At 35.8% G+C, this 24,162-nt stretch overlaps 1 protein-coding gene and 1 long non-coding RNA gene across 4 annotated transcripts in view; one reads left to right on the top strand and one right to left on the bottom strand.

Moving 5' to 3' along the window:
- Positions 1-24,162, bottom strand: part of nlgn3a (neuroligin 3a) — a 300,140-nt gene that overhangs the window by 150,064 nt on the left and 125,914 nt on the right. For 2 of the 3 annotated variants that reach the window (XM_087280596.1, NM_001166332.1), the window contains 1 exon segment: positions 6,041-6,190. In XM_087280596.1, the coding sequence (XP_087136722.1) occupies positions 6,041-6,190 (150 nt within the window). 3 annotated transcript variants of the gene reach the window in all.
- The window catches only part of LOC147840793 (uncharacterized), a 110,673-nt gene continuing 101,955 nt past the window's right edge, over positions 15,445-24,162 (top strand). Inside the window, exons 1-2 of the long non-coding RNA XR_015507352.1 lie at positions 15,445-17,698; positions 23,337-23,525. This is a non-coding gene — a long non-coding RNA (uncharacterized LOC147840793). The remainder of the gene's footprint in view (positions 17,699-23,336; positions 23,526-24,162) is intronic.

Below are 24,162 nucleotides of genomic sequence, written 5' to 3'. Positions count from 1 at the left end.
GTCCCACGGCCGAAGCAGCCCAGGATAACACGGCTAACATGTCTGACTCCAAAACCTCACTGTCAACCCCGGAGTGTGGCAGGGGGTCCGGATCTTCATAGGAGCATGTCAACCCACCCTCCGATGCTTCGATGGACATCAAGTCCCCGCTGTCATCTAATGAGAGCGCGGCCAGCCTGGAGGATGGACCAGCGCTCGCACTCGAAGCAGAAACAGAGCGCACTGATGAGGAGCGAGGGTTCCGCAGGCGATGGATTAGCCCCCACTGTAACCCTCAGGCCTGCCCAAGTGCTAACCACTTGGCGGGGAGAAGCAGGGGTGACTTGCCCCAATAAAAGAGCTCACCGCGACCTCAGTTGCGCAACAGTCAAGCTATCGCAGTGCGGGCAAGAACTGTCCTCGAGCACCGCATCAACATGTTGGACCCTCAAGCATGTGACGAAATACTTGTGCCTGTCATCCGGGGCGAGAAAACCAACGCATCCAGAAAAGCACGGTCGAAACGACATCTTTAAAAAGACGCGCTGCACGACCGTGTGCTCTCTTAGGGATTTATGCTGTAGTTGAAACTGCTCTTTGGAACACCAGCGAATTGCCAAGGGACAGGTAACCAAGCTCGACCGCCGCTATAACGTCTTCCCTCACACTGGTGAAAGGAATGCTTTCTTCGTTCGGAAGTCAGCTCGCAGAAAGGGTTCTACAGGTCTCAGATCGGGTCTGAAGCAACAATTCTGACGAGCTAACTCACACAGCCGACTAATATAGCCCTAATTGGCTCATCTGTTTCAGCTGTGGAGCTAAGCTCCGCCAATTCAATTGGCATTTCATTGGCCCGTTTTTATATCTTCAGAAAATATTGGTCGTCTAAAGCACTCCCAAAGTCTGTTTATACAGACACACGTCGGAGTTCCCATATGAAGGGGAACTACAAGTTCCAGTCAAGCACAGCTCACAAACCACCTGCCTTTTGACTATTCGCCTACTTATTGACCACGACTGTGAATTTTCTGTACATCTGTTTGCTCCTGTGTTGACTGTTGCTTGCCTGACTATTCTCTGCATAATTAACCCCGCATTCGGATCCACACTTCCTTGTTCTTGTCTCTTTACATTAAAGTATTGCACTGCTTGCTGTGTGTTTTCAGAAATAAGACAAAAATAAACGTTTGATTAAAATAGGCTTAACAATCTGCCAATGTGGTAAGCAAAATAAAAATGTTTTTGCTTTGAAATTTTGCTTAACTCATTGTCAGATTATTTTGGAAAAGCTCACTTAATTTTGACACTGTCTGAAAACAACATAATATTTTTGCTTGTCTAAAAATGCTTCGCAATTTAAGTATTTTTAGATATTTGGACTACAAACGAGACAGAAGCTCTTAATGAGAAAAGCATTTTTTGCTGTGTATTGGCCATTCATTCATTAATTTTCTTTTCAGCTTAGTCCCTTTATTAATCCGGGGTCGCCACAGCGGAATGAACCGCCAACTTATTCAGCACATTTTTATGCAGCAGATGCCCTTCCAGCTGCAACCCATCTCTGGGAAATATCCACACACACTCATTCACACACACTACGGACAATTTAGCCCACCAAATTCACCTGTACTGCATTTCTTGGACTGTGGGGTAAACCGGAGCACACGAAGGACACCCACGCAAACACAGGGAGAACATGCAAACTCCACACAGAAACGTTGAGGCTTGAACCAGCAACCCAGCAACCTTCTTGCTGTGAGGCAAGAGCACTACCTACTGCGCCACTGCGTTGCCAGTGTGTAGGCTAAAAAGAATTATTTTTTTTTCTCAAGTATACTTAAATGCTTATTTAATTATATTAATGAAAAGTGCCTAAAGTACTGTACATTTCAGAGAAGTACATGAAGGGTAGAACGAAAGTATTAATTTTAAATTTAAAAGAAGTATTATAGGAAACTCAATGAACTTCTGTTTTGTAATGGTTGGCTCATGTGATGGAAAGATTTCTTGTCACACGGTCTGACTCACTTGATCTGTTGACAAATCTTTCAATTGTGGAAAACTAGGCCAAGAAGAACCTGAATGTCACAGCACTCAAGTGACACTTTGACAGCAGCCATCATACTAAAGATCAATCCCTCAAACCCAGAGGTCAGGTTTGAATAAAGAGACTGTGGTATTAATTGAGGTTTCTTTGTAATTTATTTCACCCACAAAAAGGCTGGAACTGGCAGACCCTGGAGGTAAATCAAAACTGCCTGAGGAAAACCACAGACTCCTGGGAATGTCTGAGCACAAAGTTTCAAACATGCTTCATGATTCTGTTCTCTTTGTTCACAAACTTATGATAAGACATTTGATCCACTTGGGAAAAGTTTTCCAAATCGCAGGCTGAGTGAGAGAACTTGAAGACCTCATAATTTGCTTCTGGGCAGCTAATGCATTAATAGGCCAAACATTTGCAGAATTTCATCTTCGATTTATTTCAGCCTTTGGGCATTTCATTTTTTAATTTGTCCTATAAATTGATTTCCGGGTATGTTTTTTCCACACTTGTTTCATTCTCATTTGATTAGAACAACTGTAATTTCTTTCCATGTTTTTTTTTTTTTTCTTTATAATTTAATAGTGTGTCTGTCTTTTTGAGCACACAGCTTTTGTCTCACAGAAAAATAGCTTCTGGTTTTCTTCCCTCATCACTCTTTCTTTCAGCATACATGAATAAAACATTTTTCCCAATTTTAATCTTATCACTTTACACTCAAAAATGGTCAGAATGCATAGCGTTTGCAAATAAGCCATTATCATTTTTAGAAAAAAATGAAAGCCTTAAGAGATCAAATAATCAAATATTAAAAGTTATAACTAGTTTAATTTGAGTAGAATGCTTTTATGGGTGGCACGGTGGTCCATTCTGCTGTGGCGACATCTGAAGAATAAAGAGACTAAGCCAAAGGAAAATAAATTAATGAATATAATTTTTTGTTTTTTTTTAACTTTGAACTTTGAATAATTTGAATTATGCAAGTTACATAATTGAATTTTAAAATAGCAAATAGGTAATTTACAGAGTGATAATATTTCACTATATTCTCTGTACTGTAGTTCTAGAGCACATTATTGCAACATTGGTTATACATTTGGGGTCAGACATTTGTTGAAATTAATATGTTTGCATGCAGTAAATTAATCAAAATGACAAAAAGACAAATAGAATGACTTTTTTCTTTAACAAAATTTCAAAACAGAGTGCCTTTGATTGTTATTTCGTAAAATCAATATGGTTTCATATACATGCTTCAGTCAAGCTGGTGTTTTAATGTTTAATAATTGGAAGTTTAAAATCACTATTTTTAATCACTTTTGTGTCAATAAGGTTTCAATATTGTCCACTAATCCAAATATTAGGGAGGTGGTTTAGGCCCTCCCAGCAGCCACAGGGCGTCAACATGACGTCAAATTGACATTGTATCCCAGTTTTTTGGGATATTGTATTTTGCTTGGAAATGAAAAAGTTGACATCAGAACTCAACCTCAGCCTGACGTTAATATCCAGTGTTGGAAAGACGTAGCATTTTAATTGCATTTAACCTAAAAAAAATATATATATATCAACTTCTAATGATGTCACAGCTTGACATTGTGTGGACATTACCAATATGACGTCTATTAGACATTTGTTTTTTTTTTTGGTGTCTTACCTGATAAATAAATGTCTGTATTTGACTTCAACATGGCATTAGTTTAATATCTTGAATTGACATTATAATTTGGTCACTTTCAACACAACCTAAAATTAACAAAATATCAACATTACTTCACGTCATTATTGAACATCAAATTAAGATTGTCCTTAGACGCTGGCAACCTAAGTGTAATCTAATATTAACGTCTTATGATTATGCGTATAACTATGGTCAGCAATAACCTTTCAAAACAAACAAAAAACAAAAATCCTGACATGTTTATGCACAAATTGCACCATTTTCTAAAACACCTCAACACTTTAGCATTTTCCTCTTTAAAAGAAATGCATCTAAACTCTTGACCTAGATGAAAAATACATTTGTCAGGGGATTTTGGTACAGCCCTTGAAGAAGTCATGTGAAATATAATTTCATATCACTGCTGAACATGCAGCGTTTTTTTTTTTTTTTTTTTTTTTTTTTTTGAATGCAAAAGATTTCACATAGATTAAACTTATTCTGCAACAATAGACCAATGGCAAACTTTTGATGAACAAAGAGCAGAGATGGAATGGTTAATTTCAAAATTTGATATGCATAGCTCTGCTTGCTAGTCATATAAGATCATAAAAGTCATATATCTTGCTACATCTTTTACATATTACACAGATATACATAATTTACATAATTACACAGAATCAATGCATATGTTTGTTGAATATGGATATTTTATCTACAAGTTCAACCATGATGTTGATGATTTAATAAAATATGAATTGTCTAATGTCGATTTAAGTCAGAAAACATTTTATCAAAGATTCAATCAAACTAATCTAATCTAGTGCTAACTAATTGGTCATAGCATGATCATGCTATCTAACCAATGTTAACAAATGTATCCGAATTGTAGAGTGTTATTTTTATTTTTCAAGATTTTGTAAATCACATCTGGCAAATGCTCTGATACAGGGTAAAGGTCGAATGGTTTTGAAAACAGGGGTGGCTATTGTTAATATTTAATGCATCTGGAAACAGTAATTAAGTCTTCCCCACAGGAAATAGAATTTGACATGCTCTAGAGAGCCAGTGAGTAATTATATTTGTAAAGAGCAGTGATACAAGATACACTCCTTGACTAGGAGCCATTACATCCTATTAAAGGGTCCCAGCAAGCCTGGTCTGCACAAACACACACACGCACATGCACACCAATCAATGCTCAAAAAGACAGCATTTCTATAAACAAATTGTCTCTGGCCATTCTCAATGTCTGATCAAATTGAATGCCGCAATGTTCACATATGCCATCAGTCACTAAAAGTCAGACGCAGGATCCACAGGACTGCAACAGCAGGAAAAAGTCACTGGTGATCTGGCATTTGTAATTAAATATTAAACCAGTAATGAGTTCTCAGCCATCTACATGGTGTGGAGTTCACATGTGAAAGTCTCCAAATAGGGCCCCTGGAGAGACAGGGTCCACACTTAGAAGCAATAATTATCACAACCACAGGACAGGTGGAAATGCTGCAGTGAGATGATAAAACTCCAGCGAGACTTATTAAACAGACTTCGTAATAAAGACTGTACAGTATGGAGATCTTGCTCATTGTGTTGCAAATTTCCAGGCTGTACTCAGGCTGTACTGGAGTGCTATTTCCATTTTAAAGTGCTTTGTATGTGATTCGAAAATAAGGTACACCCTTGATATAAATGCACAAATACAACAATCTTCTGCAACCTAGATATAGCTATTGTTCATGGAGCACACATATCTAAGAATAGCTACAAATGTGAAATATTTTATACATAGAGCAAAATTTGTTTCTCATACCTTTAAGCTGTATAATTACAAACAGTTTATTACTTAACTAAGCACAGTAAATAAGTAAATAGAGTAAATGTAGCCTCAAGGTACTAGTGGACATGTACATTTCACTTCAAAATAATAATATTTGTAGTAAAAATAAATGTAGTTATGTTGGTGTTCCTGGAGACTTGGGCTCCATTTCAGTCCATTTTTTTTATACCTTTCACTCGTTAACTTCTTCGTTAACGTCTTATTCCCTTGGATGTACATCATTGTACAACACGATTGTCCACTATTGGCAGAATATATGAATGGGTTTAAATGGAATGCCACAAACCTTTGAGCACAGGGAACTACACTGTCAGCATTGCATTCTGAGACATACTGTAGGTGCTGGTGTGGGCATATGAAGCCAAATCGCTCCCTCAGTCAAAATTAAGGGTATGTCTGTATGTGCATTTTTTGTGGTTTAACAAAAAAAAAGTAGGCAGACACTTTTTTCTTCAATGACCCTGTGTTGATTTTCAATTTAGCCAGGTTAAAAAAAAGAAAGAAAAGTACTTACCTAGAACGCCGACTCGAAAGTTGAGTGTAATGACGATGACGTTCCCATAGCTAGCCAGCACACTTCCGTCAATCATGTTCCCAGTGCCTTCCATGTACGATCCTCCATGTATGTACACCATCACAGGCTTGGCTCCAGTATCTCGTATGTCTGCAAGAGTGGCCACCATTAAACTCTTTCTCCTCCACTATCCCCTCAGAGCAAGATTCAACACAGCAATGCATCTAACAGTCCTCCCAGATACCAGTCACCAGCACAATTACAGTTTGAGATGCATCTCATATTAGCCGAGTCATTTGTCTCTTGTAATGAACAGTATGTGCAAAACAGATATGAACAGATGAAGCCATATGGGAGGTCAGAACCTAACTGGCTATTGCAGGCAGCTCTAACAAGCTTTAGTGGCCTAAATGATGAGATCATCTCAAATTTAATGGCCTTGTTAAACTTCACTGATCCAGCTTACAGGCTCGGAAAGGTTTAAAATGGGCAACAACTCAAGGGCCAAAATTCCTCATCTAATAGGTAAGCAGGCTGAATAAAACAGTGGCATTCATATTGTTTTGGATTTAAGAAATGTTAAATAATATTAGACAACATTTTATTTTGTTTTATCCTTCAAACATCTAAAGAGGCCAAAAAAGTATGGAGACACTTTTAATGTTAAGTGCTTTTAATAAAAATTAATCATCTCATTAAAAAACAATTTGAATTAGTTGTATTTAATTAAATAAATGCAAATGTATGCAAATGGCACAACTACTATGACATAAATATAAATACTTTGAAAGCATTTATGCAGCATCATGGTTTATTTTCATAATACAGAAAACAAAAGCTCATTTTTCCTTTGCTGGATAAAAAATACAGCTGTAGCAAGATATTACTTTATCTACAATAGCTTTTTGGCTAAGCCTTTCATTTAGACAACATTACCATTTTTGTAATTTTGTTATATAGACACCAATCAATAAGCCAATAATTATGAGTTTGTGATTTTTGTTACATACATTATGAAAAAAAAAAAAACAGGCTTAGAAATTGTCTCTACAGATGAAAGAGACACAAGCATTGAGAGCTAAAGACTGCTGGGCTTAGGCTCAAAATGCTGTATTGTATTGAGCGTTGCCATGGATACAGCAGATCAAAATTCAGAATCTTTGAGAACGGCTAATCGAAAACACCACTCGAGTGCATTTGCCCCCATTCGCATTAAACCTCCCCCCACCCCTTTACAGATGCGGTGCTGTATCACAGCCTGCTTTAAAAGCACATTCACACATTATGCTCCTGCTCTGATAGAAAAAGCCAGAAAAGAAGAATATACAAAATTTCTATTCAGATCTGCCAGTTTAAACATTTACAGTTATGTTTAGAGGTTTATCTGGTATCTGAGAGAAGCATGACAATGCAGTTTGAAATGACAATTCTCTGTTGACACTTATCGTACAAAAGAAAGATAATGTATGGAGCGGGGAGAAGAGAGAAAAATGCACAAGATTTAGTGCACACTGGATGCACAGGATGAGACACAAAGAAAAACAGCAATTTAAAAAACAATATAAAGTTAGCCATGTCAATGTTATCAGCACCCTCTTTTGTAGATTCACATCATGCCAGTGTGATGTGACATAAATCATAATCACTCTAACTGATCTCATGTCTACCGAATATTCTTATAAAGTCAATAATCAAGTTATCCATTCAAAGACATCTTGAACACATAAATCAGATTTAAAAATCCCTGAGGAAAAAGAAGAGAAACATTGATTAAATGCAATACAAAAACACTTGCACTTTACAAACACATTATTTGAAGAAACAGGATAAAAGTGACCTTAAACAGGAGGGGTAAAACTCTAGAACATTAGCCAAAATGTCAGCATAATGAATGTACAATTATGGATGATATGTCTGACTACACTGTAAAAAAATGCTAGGTTTCACACAGTTAATTTGTGTTTTGACAACATGAAGAAACTAGGTTATCTCATAAGATTTTACAAATTTAAGTGGATTGAACATAAAACAATTACTAAAACAATAACAAAAAACTCAATAAGTATGTTGTTTTAGCTGATTTTAAATAGGTACTTTGAACAAACAAGAAGCATATTTGTGGAGTGTGGAAAACATGACTCATTCACTATGACACACACATACAGACCCACATATAAATGCATACAATATGCTTCATCTTCAGATGCAGTGAGGTGGCACGCGTCTATTCCTTTATATAACATCCTTCAATCATCTACAGATGAATGAAAGAAGGTAAAAACATTGGCTTCCTTATAAATGAAACAACACATCTGACCACACAATAGGTCAAACAAGCACCCTCACAAAGTCTTTTACATACAGTATCTATTAGAGTTTTACATTATTGCGGATATCAGAAATGGGCCGCAGTGCTCAACAAAGTGCTCAGAAGGAAGACACGTTAAATCTGTGTCTGTGAACCTCTCAAAATTCTTAAAAGGCTACCTCTCAACAGCTTGTCACTCTATAGAAACTGGACAGCGTGAGCACTGATAAGTGGCCAAATCTAGTACTGATGCTGTTAAACATGGAATATGTCTAACATTCTTATTGTAAACTCTGTATAAGCTCCCGAGCCAAGGTTTTGACTTTAGACCCTATCGCCATTGAGCTCATCACAGAAAACATAAATATTGTAGATTGACATTTACAGGTCAGAGAGAACATTTCTGTAGCTATTATGGAACGAAAAATGTGAACATGACTTGAACAGGAAAATACATAATATGTAAATTTAGTTTTTATGCTCTGTCTACAGCACAATTTATACAAATATATGTAGTCAATAAATAATGTTTTTCAATACATTCATATCTTGGATATCTCACTAATATTAATGGTGTTAGAACATTGCAATAGAGTCGCTAAGGTGTTATAAGAGTTTTGCTGTCCACTCAAAAGTGTACTGCCGCAGAAGATCACATATTATTAGAGTAGTTTATCAATATCATTGCACTTGTTAAAACAATACTGTATAAAGTATACATTACATTATGTATAAGTTATACATTAAGTGCTATTTTTTCTTAATAATGTACATTTTAATAACATATTGGGCCAAGTTAAATGCAATGAGACATTATTTTAATGGTTAAACCTTATTTCCTGATGAGAAAAAAAGGATCTTTGAAAAAGATGAGTTCTTAAGGCTAGGCTTTGGTGTTTGTGCATTAAATATAATGGTAAGAACACAGTGACAGATGGTTTGATGTAGCCTTTGATGCCCAGCTTCTCGCAGTGAATGAATGAATGAGAGAGAGAGTGAGCGAGAGAGAAAGTTTCATGACAGTCTAAACACAAATTACTAATCAAAAGCACTAAACATACTTTCATTCATTTTCTTGTCGGCTTAGTCCCTTTATTAATCCAGGGTCACCACAGTGGAATGAACCGCCAACTTATCAAGCAAGTTTTTACGCAGAGGATGCCCTTCCAGCCACAACCCATCTCTGGGAAACATCCACACACACACACACACACACACACACACACACACACACACACACACACACACACACACACACACACACACACACACACACACACACTACGGACAATTTAGCCTACCCAATTCACCTGTCTATGGACTGTGGGGGAAACCAGAGCACCCGGAGGAAACCCACGCGAAGGCAGGGAGAACATGCAAACTCCACACAGAAACGGCAACTGAGCCGAGGTTCAAACCAGCGATCTTTTTGCTGTGAGGCGACAGCATTACTTACTGCGCCACTGCCTCACCCCCACTAAACATACCTGCATAATGCAAATTTATTTGAAAATGATTAGATCATTTCCCTAGACTGATGCTAAGGAAAGGGTATTTACAAATGTCTGTTTTCTCAAAATGCAGAATCTTTTGTACACATCTTGCTTAATAGCTAAAAAAATCACTAGTATTAATGTTGCTGTGATTTATATATATATATATATATATATATATATATATATATATATATATATATATATATATAGTTATAGTTCAAAGTTAGGTCCCTCCTTCAAAATAGAGGCCTTCTCTCATCAACCTAAATATTTGGCATGAACATTTACTTAAATCGTTTCACAACTGTTCAGGTCTATTGAACGGAACTGGTGATGCCACTAATAATAAATACAAAAATAAATATTCTGCTTACCTACAAAGTGCTACACAACATTTTTAGTCATAGCAGTTTTTGCACATTATTATTTGTTTATTATCTTTGAATTCTGATAAACAAACAAGATTTTATCATTTATTTACATAAAGATGTATTTACCAGAATTTCCCTTACACTTCAACCTCACTTACACAGCATTGTTGTGCTGGAAAAAAAGTTACTTTTAAAAGTAATATATTACAATGCTAATATATTGCTTCAATTAACCTCACTGGGCTCTATTTTAACAATCAAGGCACAATAGTCTAAAGCGCAGGACGCAAAAGCATTTAGGGCTTGTACGAATCCACTTTTGCTATTTTAAGGATGGAAAAATAGGTTTTGTGCTGAGGCGCATGGTCTAACAAAATTAAGCTTATTCCCTTAATGAGTTATGGGTGTGTTTTGAGAATAAACCAATCAGAGTCTCATCTCCTATTCCCTTTAAGAGTCAGTTGCTTGGCGTTATGGCACATTTGCTATTTACATGGCGGACTTTGTAAGTGGAAAAATTAAACGCTTCACTAACAGAGAAAACTGTTAAAACAGAGCATCTGCAGCACAAGGATAAAGAATGAGCCTCCTCCAATCAGCCTTTACTTTCTCTTTCTCTCTTTCTAAATTCTGTTTTAATTTACAGCAAACTAATAAATGAACAATAATAACAAAGTGTGGTCAACATAGTGTGTGTTATATCCAAACACATGCTATGCCCCATATGGTCCAAAACCTGACAAGTGGACAACTTTAAGCTTGTTTTTTTAATAAAACAAATATAAATATGAATATAATAAATAATACTGTTAATAATAATAACATTATACAAAAGCAAGTTGTCGTTAATAATCTAAAAAAAAGCCCCTGAGCTGAAGAAGGCATAGAGGCAGGGGGTTTTATATTTATCTGGGGAGTAATTATTTTTGTAATATTTTAATCCTTTAATTCTTATTTCATGTGTAAAGATATTTACGTATTGCTGTACATCTTGCACGTTTTAAGCAATGTTTAAGCAAGGCGCACAACTAATGTGCTCTGGGCTTGACTTTAGACCTGCTTTTAGCTGGTCTATTGCCTATTCTATTTTAGTTCCTCATAACGTTCCTTCACACACCTCTTTTCTAGACCGAAAAAACCATGAGTACACAAAGTGAGGCAAATGGATTTGCTATTTAAACAACATGGTGGAAAACAGAAAAATTAAGTTTGCGTTGATCTGAAAATAGCAACATATTAGGGCAAACACGTCTTGTGCCTTATTGCGCCGGGTGTATGATAGGGCCCACTATCTTAATCTAAAAAACAAACAAAAAAAATAACCTCTTTCGTTAAAAAATAACGAATTACTTACTAATTAGTTACTTTTTTAATGTTGCGCAAGATTATAATATAGTAAAAATAACTTTCCTCAACACTGGTTGTTTTAAGTTGAGAGCTGAAAAATCTAAGGTTTTCCACACAAGAAATGGTGATAGCCATCATAAAACAAAGTAATGAAAAGGAGATTATAATTGAGCAGGCATCATTTTCAAGCAAATGTGATTTTTGGATTCATTACAAAGTCATTTGCACATGTGTAAGGCAAAATTCAAAGCATTCGCCAAATAATTATTATTCATCAAGTAATTCCACAAATATATTTTTTTATTTTTGCTCGATCCATTTTTAAAAAAGATGTTAATATTGACTGGAATTATATTCACTCTATTTAATAATAATAATAGTAATAATAATAATAATTATTATTATTTATATATATATATATATATATATATAGTTGAAGTATGTTGCCGAAATGAAGCAAATAAGACTTTCTCCAAAAGAACAAAGGTCGCTGGTTTGAGCATTTCAGTGTGGAGTTTGCATGTTCTCCCCATGTTTGTGTGTGTGGATTTCCTCCAGGTGCTCCGGTTTTCCCCACAAGTCCAAAGACATGTGGTATAGGTGAATTGGGTATGCTAAAATTGACCAAAGTGCATGTGTGTGAACTAGTATGTATGGATGTTTCCCAGTGATGAGTTGCAGCTGGAAGGGCATACGCTGCATAAAACATATGCTAGATAAGTAGGCAGTTCATTCCGTGGTGGCAAACCCAGATTAATGAAGGGACTAGGCTAAAAAGAAAACCAATGAATGAATACTGTGAAAATGTTCTTACTCTGTTAAACATAATTTGGGATATATTTACAAAAGAAGAAAAATTCAAAGGGAGTTTAATAATTCTGACTTCAACTGTATATATATATATATATATATATATATATATATATATATATATATATATATATATATATATATATATATATATATATATATATATAAATTGCTCTTTGTATTTTATTCTATTTATTATACTTTATGCAAATGAATTGCCAAAAAAATCTGCCCAATTTTTCTAAAATAACAAATTATTTACAATTATGATTCAAGTCATCTGGTGATATCTCAGAACAATAAAACATCTTACTGAAATGTTTAACATAATGAAACCCTATATGTATCTGTTTCAGTCTGTATGTAAGGTGAAAACCATCCTAAAACAGGTGGAGTTGGCCTGAACTTTTTTTTTCCCAATTACAGCACATGGACACATTAGCCTAGCAATGGCTATGTGCATCTATTTGTCAGCAGTGGGAACACAATGACAGCAGACAACGTATGTCTTTCTGTGGGCAGGAAGCACAATTTATCATTACTGCCATGCTCTACATTATGAATTTGTTCCCTGTGCTTAAATATACACCCACATAATATATCAGTGTACCTTAGTGCAAACTGGATTGTAGTTGTTATAGCTTTAGTAGCACCTGAGGTTGCAACTAATTGCCAGTGATTCTCTATAGACTGATAAGCACAGCAATCTGTTTGTGCCAAGCCTGATACTGTAGCTGAAATAGGGGCAACCAGCTGAAAAATGATGCCAGCAGCTTGCTAGTTACATTATATCATTTTAGCCCAGTCTATTTCAGTGGTAAAGACAGACGTCAGGGCTGAATTCGAGGTCACAGTACACAAGGTTAGAAGTAATAATAAAAATAAATACTAAATCAAAGCACATTAAATTGCTTAGAAATTGTTTAGATTGTCTTTAGTTTCAGGTGGGATTTAAAAGTACACTTGCTGGTAATCCCTCAACACTTTTTACCTACAGCAAGCCACATCTATTCGTTATGGTATCAAGATGCTGTTTTATGACACAGATGTATAGATACTATTAAAGTGACTTGCTTGCTCACATTTATACTAAAAAGCATACTGTATGAACTGGTATTCAGCCAAAGTGGTTAGAAAGAGAAAGACCTGAATATATTCACACAGTTGCCTTAATTTGTGCCTAAGGCTCCTGGCTGACCCGGTGAAGGGTTAAGTGTGTGGTGATGTCGTCTAAAACAGTTTGCCAAGGAAGCATGCCCTAGATTCACAATGATACTACTGTATGTAGCTAGAGAAAAGTAGAGGTTGTAAGGTGCACAATGTGTCATGCATACTATTGCTATCTTTCACAGATATGTGGTGACAGTTCAATTCGAGATTTTGTGCTTGAGTATTTTTGCTTTGACTCGCATGCCTTGTTAGACAAACGGGGCATACTGACATAGTTGCCTTAAATGGAATTTAATTCTGGTGCTGTTCAAGTGTCAAAACTAATCTGTAGCATTCATCCCTTTGATAACTTCCGACGAGATAACTGAAATGCTTTAAATGAGGGCTCAACTACTTACTAACCACAACATCCTAATCTAGGTCAACTCATCCATCCATCATTTTTGGCTGCTTTGGAATCTTGTTTTATTTTAATGTTCCATCCTACTTTTCAAGCTGTGTTCCTTATTGTTACTGTTGATGCCATACCCCTGGGCCATTCAGAGTTAGGGAAAAATAGGCGGGCCATTGATGCAGGGTAATTGGCACCTCATGCAAAAACATGCCTTTGGCTAGAACACGGACACCTCAGTGAACTACATCTCAATCCAGAGCAGAATCCACATCCCACTGAGACAGCTATGGCCATAAACCCAACCTCCATACCAAGCGGAAAAGCCTTTGGAAGGACATGCTGCTTGACTACTAGAGCCTAGTGGATTTTTCACAGAGAGCCGCCACATTTGCGCAAGTCAGAAATTGGATTGTCTGAACCAGCCAATTGCAAAGGTAATGCAACCGCTTTGGACTGGAAGTCCAAATCCTCCCAAGGGAAGCTTCCCTACATGTAGAGGGCTAGAACATGCACATAACAAGGCATCTGCCTTACTTGTTATTGAAGAAAGCATATTGATTAACACTGCAGTTAATACCTCTGACTGAGTTGCTTTAAACATGAGTTGCTTTAATTTCCATTTCAGCCTTAGACATCAGTTGAATGGCAAATGTAAAGCCATTGCCCCTGCTTTGTTGAAGCACCCAAACATGATAAAGTGGGCAGTCTGACAAAAACTGAGAGCAGTATTTGGTTAAAACAAACAAAGACACAGCAGGAGCACACAACTAGACCATGACTGCCTGAACATGTCCCTCACCTACAAAATCTATTGTCAGTTTAGGAGCATAAAGGAACAACAATAAAAGGATTTAAAATTCTAAGGTTCTGAGGTTTAAGCTGTTTGCAATAACGGAGGAAGAATACTTTTGCCTATTCTAATCTTGCCAGATATCCACCCAGAGCCCAGAATATCCCAAGATAAATTCTGAAATTAAACAATGCTCTTGCTGATTGGCAACTTCTCTTGTGCACATGCTTGTTTCTCCTCATTGCTAATCCTCTTACCACAACTTGTCAGCCTCTCTCCCCTCATCTTAATCCATTTGCCTGTTTAAAATAAACGTATAAATAAATAAATCAAATATTGTGACATCCCATGTGTGCTTGCCTTATATATACAGATACCTCCATGTTGCTAAATGCTATTTCTGCATGCTAGGAAATTGTACATTATATGCACTATTCAAATGTTGAGACTATAATAAAAAACACTACATGGAAAGATATCTGCCCTGTATTAGGGCCTTGAATCTATGTCTATACAGTACTATTACAAAACTGTACTAAATGACAGTCTAAATGGAATTAGGTGTCAAGCATCAGTGATAAAGTTGTCATTTTATTACGTACAGGTCAGACGTGTTTTAATATATTTACTGTGTGAAATTAGCCTAACATCTTCATGAGACACAATCTTTTTTTTTCAGACCCATACAATTTTTGGCTATTGACAAACATAACATTTTGGTTCTATGTTTGGTTATGAAGCAAAATCCACTGTACTATTTACTATTTACAAAAATATGCATCTGTAGCCTATTATACACCATATACAACAGAAAATAAACACACACACACACACACACACACACACAAAAAGCCTCAGTGCATATACACCCACACTCTCAAAGAAAATCTCCCTGACACGCTAAGCACTGAAGTATATTAGAAACAGGTATCCTCCACAATCACAAAAAGAACATAGTTGGCTCTTTAGACCATGAGAGGAGATAAAATGGTGCAAAGGGAGGGCTGCATTCAGAGTACAAAAAAAAAACAGTATAAAAACAGAAGGCAAAATAGATAAAATAACATAAAAATTCCAAGACATGCAATTGTCTTTCGTCACCAAAGAGAATACCTTCATCTTCATCACCGTCGTTATCGGATAAATCCTCGCCCTGTTTTTTGGAATGGGTTCCTGTTAGTAAAGCAGGAAAAATACAGAAAAGCACAGAAGAATTCAAAATAGTACAATCATTAAGTCAAATACAAATAAATAAATACAAATACAGTTTATAATAACATACATAAAAAGACAATAATTCAAATCACTTAAATATCTTACATTTTTGTTTATATACACACAATCAAGTTCACATAATGAGCTTTTTATTAGAACAAAACTTAATAAGAAGTAAAATTTTTAATTGGCATTTGGTTAAACTGACTTATTGTCAGCAAAGTATGAACATTATAATCAGTTATTTTCCACCCTCTTATTAAGTTTGTTCTTAATATTACAAATTATGCAATCATATACGTTAAAAACAAAACAGAAATTGTACAATACAATAAGTGCTGCAGTTTTTGTTGATATAGCTAAACACACTAAAATAAATACAATGCATTAATATGACAAGCTACACATCTTAATGATAGAGAAAACTTCATTAGCAGTCTTTCTGATTTTAAATGTCTGAAAACATATTTGACTCTGCTTTTCAGAAAATGCCACAATTTTAAAGTACATGCTACAGTTTTAAAACCACAACACAGATGTGTCTAATTACCACATTCCTAATGTCATAAACAGTGTCTGTGCAGTTGTAGTTGGAAAATCTGAACATTTTTTGATCCGCATGTTTTATTGTACCCGGAAAGTTACATATTTGTTGTTATAGTGATATTCTGTTATATGAAATACATAGAAAGACTTGTTTTACATGTGTATTGCAGTCTACTAGGTGTGTAGCATTACACTGTTTGCTTAAGTTGAATTAATGAACTGTCTGAGAGAGGTGGCAGCTGTGATACCTGAGGCGAGTAAGCTCTGTCACTTCAAATGTTCTTTATAGGGCATCTGGAATTAAAGGTATAATGTTGCAGTTCCCATAAACTGTATTATTTTTTTTATTTAGAGTATTAACAATCCATTTTGTTTTGCACCAATGCAGGACAGACATAAAAAGAATGTTAGAGAAAATCCAATTTTGCAATTCCTCAAATCAAAATTCCTGGATTTATTAAGCATTAATAATATCCATGAATGATTACAGTAGTTTATGAGTGAGTTCTGTATTTGCTATCATTTCTTATGCACAGGCAATGAATATTTTACATTTGTGTCCGCATTAAATTGATTACTGTGATTCAGCACCAGGGGTAGGACTAACACGAAATTTAATGGTGTTGGATTTTAATGATTGCATGCACTTGTAATGAATATTGTTAGAAATCTCATTTGAATGTGTTTAAAAAAAAAAACCTTTGGATTTTATTAAAAACTATCATACTGATCTCTGGGTTGAGTAGACAGACATGTTTCACAGCTATATTCTGCATTATAGCACTTTATATTATACTAATATTAGCCTTAGAGAATGACTGCCCATCTGGCTGTCTCCATGTGCTTCTGTTTTTTTCCATGAGCTAATAAAGCTTCTTTGACCTATGCGTCAGTGAAAAGAGCTCTCTGAATGTAAAGTGCATCCCATTATGAGGAGCAGAAGAAGAGGGTTAAAGTGACGATAGATTGAGCCCAGATTTACATATCAGAAAGGTCACAATGTGGCAAGGATCTATGGTGAAATGTTGACTTACAACAGTACAAAATGGTATTCACTTTACTGTTGGTTTGAAATTCTTCTGAGTTGTGCTTGACTTTTCTGTTCCACATAATCTAATTTTCCTATGAGTTTGTCATGATATTTTAGAATGTGTTAAATTCATGAACAGTATCTCAAACCTATTCAGTGTAAAAACTACAGTTTCTTTTCTGTCAGCCACGATATTTCATAATAAAATTAGAGGTCCCGCCTATGAGCCTAAACCATTCTGAGTGTAAGAAAATGGGCCAACTGAATAAACGAATGGAATACATTCAATGAAAAATAAATAAATTCTCAGAAATAAATGTACAAAAGCTGTCACATGGGTGGAACCTTTTCTAAATATATGCATTTGTAACTAACTGCTCCACTTTTTAACCTTACAGGCACACTTTTCTACTTTTATGTAATAATATCTACATATAATAATGTATAATATGTACCTAAATAATTATCGTTGATAAAAGTGTTTTAGGTATTAGAGCATATTTGGCAACACCCACTTTGTAAATGACCCCAATAAAGGTGCAGCATGTAAGTTTGACACCCAGTGGTTGAATTAGGTAGTGCACTCCTAGTTCAAAACACACAAAAGCAGGTTGCCAGATTGAGAACACTAACAGGAGCATGTCTGACTATTTCTATTTCTAGTACGACTTCTATTTCTTGCAGAAACAAAAAAAAAAAAAAAAGTAAATGGCAATAATAACCTCAGGTAAACCTCAGGAGCTTTATTTAGTTTTAAATGCTAATAATGTGAGTTTGAATGCCATTTTACCTGACATTATTGCCATACTATTGAAAGCAGCAGCAAATAGTTTACCTCAGATATTAAAAATAAAATTAACCATTTGAAATTAAACTTTAGAACTGGTACTCTGTGCAAGCCAACAGATATCAGTGATTTAGCATGTACATTTAATAATGTTAAGAGGTTTAATATGTATTAATTGTGCAGTGATTACACTATTCTGTGCTTCGAAATGGTTGTAATTAAATTATAAACATGTTAAATCTAGTGCAAACAGTCCAGTTGCTTATCTCTGCAAATCCCATCACGTAGCGTGTTTTTAGGACACATGGTTACAATATAACCTGCTCACTTAATGTTTACATTTGTAATATTTACCCTTTTTGCTAATTCATAATGTGGAACTCTAAATCTGGGTTTCATTTTGGAGGTTGTAACTGTCTACTAAAGGTTGCATTTTCATTTTTTTGGATACATGCTTTGAGAGCCTTCATGACCGAATGAATCAACTACACAGTTTTCCAGCAAGGCAACCCGGTATACTGAAATATAATTGGCTAAAGTGGCATTGGGTGCATTAAAGAGACCAAAACAAAGACATACACTCCAGCACATAATACAAGCAGAATATCTGAAAATTTTAATATGTGAATACCAAAGCAGAATATGTGACTTTAGCATTGTTTCTTTTAGATAAACAAGAATGTTCATTTACCATGTTTCTTTAATATCTGCAAACATATTATTTTTAGAATAGTCAAACACTTACATATAGCACCTTTAAAGCTGTCTAAATGCCCTGTTTATATAATTGTTTGCCTACCCTTATGAAAAATATGTTTATTTAGGTGTACTGTTAGTGTACTTCTAAATGTACTTTTTAATTCTCAGAAAAGTAACTAAAATCCAAATTTCAGTTTAATTTTGTTTATTGGCCTACTGCATTCTTTGACTTATATTTGTAGTTATTATAATTTTTTTTTTTTTTTTGATTTAGTAACATTGAATTTTTTTCATATTATATTACATACTCTCCCAGACCAATGTCAGAGACAGGGCGTAAGCCTTAAGGCAAGTCCAAGTCTGAGCTGTCTGAACAAAATATAACTTGCATTAATACATTTTAAAACTGTTAGTGACCTTGTTTACTTTCAAGACACACATCAGTAAAGTGTTTCTCTGTTTAATATAAATGCTGCTTACAGTAAATATTATAATACTAAAAAAATACTAGTTAATTAACACGCTAACAAAATCCTTGTAGGAACCCTTGCGATATAACTCTAGAAAACTACCAGTTAATTAAAAATACACACCATTTGTGTAGTAAAAGTATCTTTCACTGTCTACAGTGGGGCCGTTGTGACTAAAGTTGTGGTCACCAATTTCGATTCTGAAGGGCCAGTGCCCTTGCAGTTTACCTGCAACTTGCCTTAACACACCTGCCTAGAAGTTTAAAGTGTACCTAGAAAGATTTTGGTGACCACAGGGCTAAAGAGCCAGATTTGTGATACAGAAGTTTAAATCCTGGCTCTAGCAAGGATTTGGAGGGATAGTGTGACGCGCACTAATATGTGTTTACTTGGATGGGTTAAATGCAGAGATCTGCATTTCCAGATGATCAGTTTGTGTCTGACTCACATGCTCTCAAGATAAAACATCGGCCTATCACTATTATCTGTGTGTGTTTTAACATCTGACTTGTCCCCAGTGGTGTAAAGTAACTAATTACAAATACTCAAATTACAGTATTTGAGTAGTTTTTCTCAGGAATTGTAATTTACTTTTGAAAACATGTACTTTTACTTTCCCTGGAGTACATTTTCAGTGCTGTATCTGTACTTTTATTTCAATACTTTTCTTCAACCTGCAGACACTACTTTATTTTTTTTCTTGTCTATCACTCCTGTGATTTCTGTCCAATCAAAGGTAAATTGCATCATAATGAACAACATCAACACATGGGTGCTTTTTAATTGCAGCAAACTGTTTGGAAGCATTGTCCAAGCAATGTCCAAGAATATGCTAAAAATCTTTACACACATTGACCCAGAGACTGTTTAGATGCATGTCACTGATGAGAAGATGACTGATGTTTGCTGTATGATGACCGAAATGGTCTTAAACACCCAGCAGACACAAGACGTCAACATGACGTCAGATTGACGTTACATCCCAACGTCATGGGGACGTTGCATTTTGTTTGGAAATGAAATTCGGGTTGACGTCAGAACTCAACGTCAGACCAATGTCAGTGTCCTAAAACCTACCAAATATTAACATATAATGATGTCACAGCTTGACATTATGTGGCTGTTACCCCAATGACATCTATTAGAAGTTGAATTTTGGTTGCTATACCTGATGAATAAATGTCTGACTTTAATATGACATTAGTTTAAGAAGTTGGCTTGGCGTTGGATTTTAGTCACTTTCTAACAACCTAAAATCAACCAAATATCATTGTCATTGGACGTCATTTTTAGACATCAAAATAACATTGTCCTGAGACCTGGCTAGACATTGAATTTTGGTCACCTGACATCACAACCTAAATCTAACCTGATATTATCGTCTTATGATGTTGTGTGCCTGCTGGGCAATAACTTAATGCACTACAGAATGTTATGTTTACACACACATGCAGAAATTACATGTAAATGTATTAGCATTTAACAGCGAAATACTCACTCCTCATTACCCTTGAGTACTTTTGAAAGGTCTACTTTTTACTCATACTTTGAGTAATATTTACAACAGATACTTTTACTCTACTTCCACTACATTTTTAGGAAAGTAATGATACTTTTACTTAAGAATGATTTTCAGTATTCCTTTAACCACTGCTTGTCTTTTTATTTCCTCTGAGTATTAAACATTTATTTTAAATGTCTTTCTTTTTACTGTCTTTTTGCACACAGCCTTGGTTAAAAGCTGTGGGAGTGGAGCAAGGATTATTAAGTGTAGTATATATAGCATATACTGTACTATATGACTTTTCAACCACCATCTAAAAATAAGTTAATATACTTTTAAAATTTAACAATTTAATATGTATTGTTAATCAATATTTAATATATTTTATATTTCAATATTCTGTATGCAGTATGAAGAGGTTATTTGCTATGTCTGCAATTTTTTTTTTCATTAAAGTATAATGAACGTACAACAGTCAAAATTATGCCTAAACAGCAATTTGTTTGTTAGTAAACATTATTTTCCCCACTCATGCCTAAATGATGTCAATACAAAGAAAGCTAATCAATAAAAATTTTAGAATAAAATTGATTAATTATTCGAACAAAATAAAATCAGGTGCTTGTATTAACAAAAAAAAAAAAACAGTAAAAATCTAGACTTGATGTCAACTTTAAAAGGTTAAGGAGGCTATAATCCTAGATAAAGGACATGCAAAAATTTACACCAAGGCTTTAACCGCCCAGAGGACTTTTATATCACAGGCCTTTTTACAAGTGCTGGATAAATAGAGCTGCGCATCATGTGCTGTCTTTGCCTCTAGTCAGGGTGGCAATAACCAAGAGTGACTGCAAAGTGTGCTTATGAAAAAGAACTGATGCCACAAATCAGTGATTACAATAAGATAAACAAAATAGTTTATGGGATTCTTCTAAAGAATGCTATTGCAGACATACTTGGTTTACCTTCTGTTTTTGGATTGCCTCTTCAAATGCAAAGAACCAGCAATTCATCAAAACAAAAACAGCTACTAACTTAAAAAAAAAAAAATAACCAGCTGTTTATAAAAAGACAGACAAACAGCATTTGAAAGCCATTGTGCTCTGAAAAAGAAGATCAACTGGGCCACTGAGCAGTGTGGGATTACAATGAAAACTTCCTGGATAAGCTGTGTCTTGCATTTCAAGTCAAACTGAATGAAGCGCCATTGGCAAGATGCTGCTCAATCCAGGCCTATGGGCTGCCACACATTTAAAAGAAGCTGTTCCATATCAAGCAGAGGGGACATCCGCTTCTCTTGTGCCTTTCTTTCTTAACTTCCGCCCACCCCTTTTTCCATTTATGCTTTTGCTGCCATGCAACTTTTCCAGCCTGTGGCTACATACTAACCCTCACACATTTCCAGCCTTGGAAGTTTTGAGCAATCTAAAGGGGATTGTTATGCCATTCTACTGTCTGTCATTGCCCAGTTGAATCCAAGTTCAAATTCCAACACAGCATTTTCATAATGCTGGCAGATTGCTAGAATTTTACATCTTTCTCATGAAGAAAAAAACAAATAAACAAACAAACATGTTTTACGGTTTGATCCCAACAAATCCCCTACTCTGAGACATAAAAAACCTGATAGATACACATACTGTCCCAAATTTTAATGCCTACAAAAAAGTCTCTTGAAGCAAGGTCTGAGGCTCAACAGAAAAGTGGTTATTTTTAATTGTCCAAGCAAAAATGAACAGTTTTGCCATTTCTGGTGTTGTAATGTATGTTAACAAACTCCTCCTGGAGATTTAATCATAGCAATGCCATATTTGGTCACTGTAATCTAAAGGGGTCTGCAATGTTAATTTGAAAAGGTCTAGAGTTTTATTCTTTCTTGAGTGTGTTTCTGGTGGCCTGAAAAAATTGAATGTTTCACCAAGAAACAGAAAGTCATTATAACTGCAATACTCAATCTGCCTCAAAAATAAGTGTCCAGACTTGAAAAAAATCTACTTGCCAATATTCAACTATGATCATAGCACCACTGGCTGTCAACAGGAAATGTCATGTTTTACATTGTATCAAAACTCTTACATATTTATTTAGATGAACACCAGGTTTGGTCAGCAGCTTACAGCTTTAATCAATAAATAAGTTACAAGTTTACAGAAATACGTCCTTGCAATTTTCATCATGTATGCATGTTTTATATGAAATGTGAAGCCACCATCAGAATGGTATGTTAATAGAAACATCTAATCTCCCATTCCCTTTAAGAGTTAGTTGTGTCACGTCAAAGAGCATTTGTTATTAACATGGCGCACTTTGTATATGGAAAAACGTTCGAGGTTACTAAAGTAACCCTTCGTTCCCCGAGGAGGGGAACGGAAGCACTATAAGTGGATTTGATTGTTAAAATCCACGTATGGGGAGGTTCGGTTCAGAAGCTACTCGTCTGAAAGAGTATTGAACGGGCCAATTAAGAATGAATTGGCAGCGCAAGCCTGCGCAGGTGAGCGACATAAGCAATCAACTGAGTATATAAGCTCACCTGGCGCCAGCAGACGCTATCCTTTTTAAGCTGAAGAGACTTTTAACAGCTAAGGGACAGTCATTATGGCGACGGAGTATAGTGCTTCCGTTCCCCTCCTCGGGGAACGAAGGGTTACTTTAGTAACCTCGAACGTTCCCCTTCGGGGGGAACTTCAGCACTATAAGTGGATTTGATTGTTAAAATCCACGTATGGGAGCCCATTGAAAGCGCCATAATGACTGCACCTTACCAACACCCACCATGAGAGAGCGGTCAGGCAAGCGTGACGCACCCAGATCACGAGAGGCGTGGTCCTCCAACGTGCCCATGGCCCTAACTTATCCTACTTCAAAAGAAGTTTTACAGAATAGGTATCTTTTTTGGGAGTCGCTAGCGTCTAGATAATTCTAGGAATACACGACAGTACGTTGGGAAGCGTGCCATCCCAGTAGGGAGGACGCTGCGGAGACCATCCGCACCCAATAGGGGGAAACAAATGGAATTACATATGGACTAACCCTGAAAAGGGGGAGTGCGCATAAGAAGGTGGTTAGCAGATAGGGAAAGCACGGGTCCGCCCAGGGGGGGAACTTAACCGTGGCGGAAAAGCATATGGGGATCACCAGCGTGGATCGGCCATAGCAGGCACCTATACCCAAAACGCGGGCTG

This window comes from Danio rerio, chromosome 14, assembly GCF_052040795.2.
Source record: "Danio rerio strain M-AB ecotype USA chromosome 14, GRCz13ab, whole genome shotgun sequence".
NCBI classification, from domain to species: domain Eukaryota; kingdom Metazoa; phylum Chordata; class Actinopteri; order Cypriniformes; family Danionidae; genus Danio; species Danio rerio.
The sequence above is the reverse complement of the archived record's forward strand: the minus strand, read 5'-3'. Positions and strand labels throughout refer to the sequence as shown.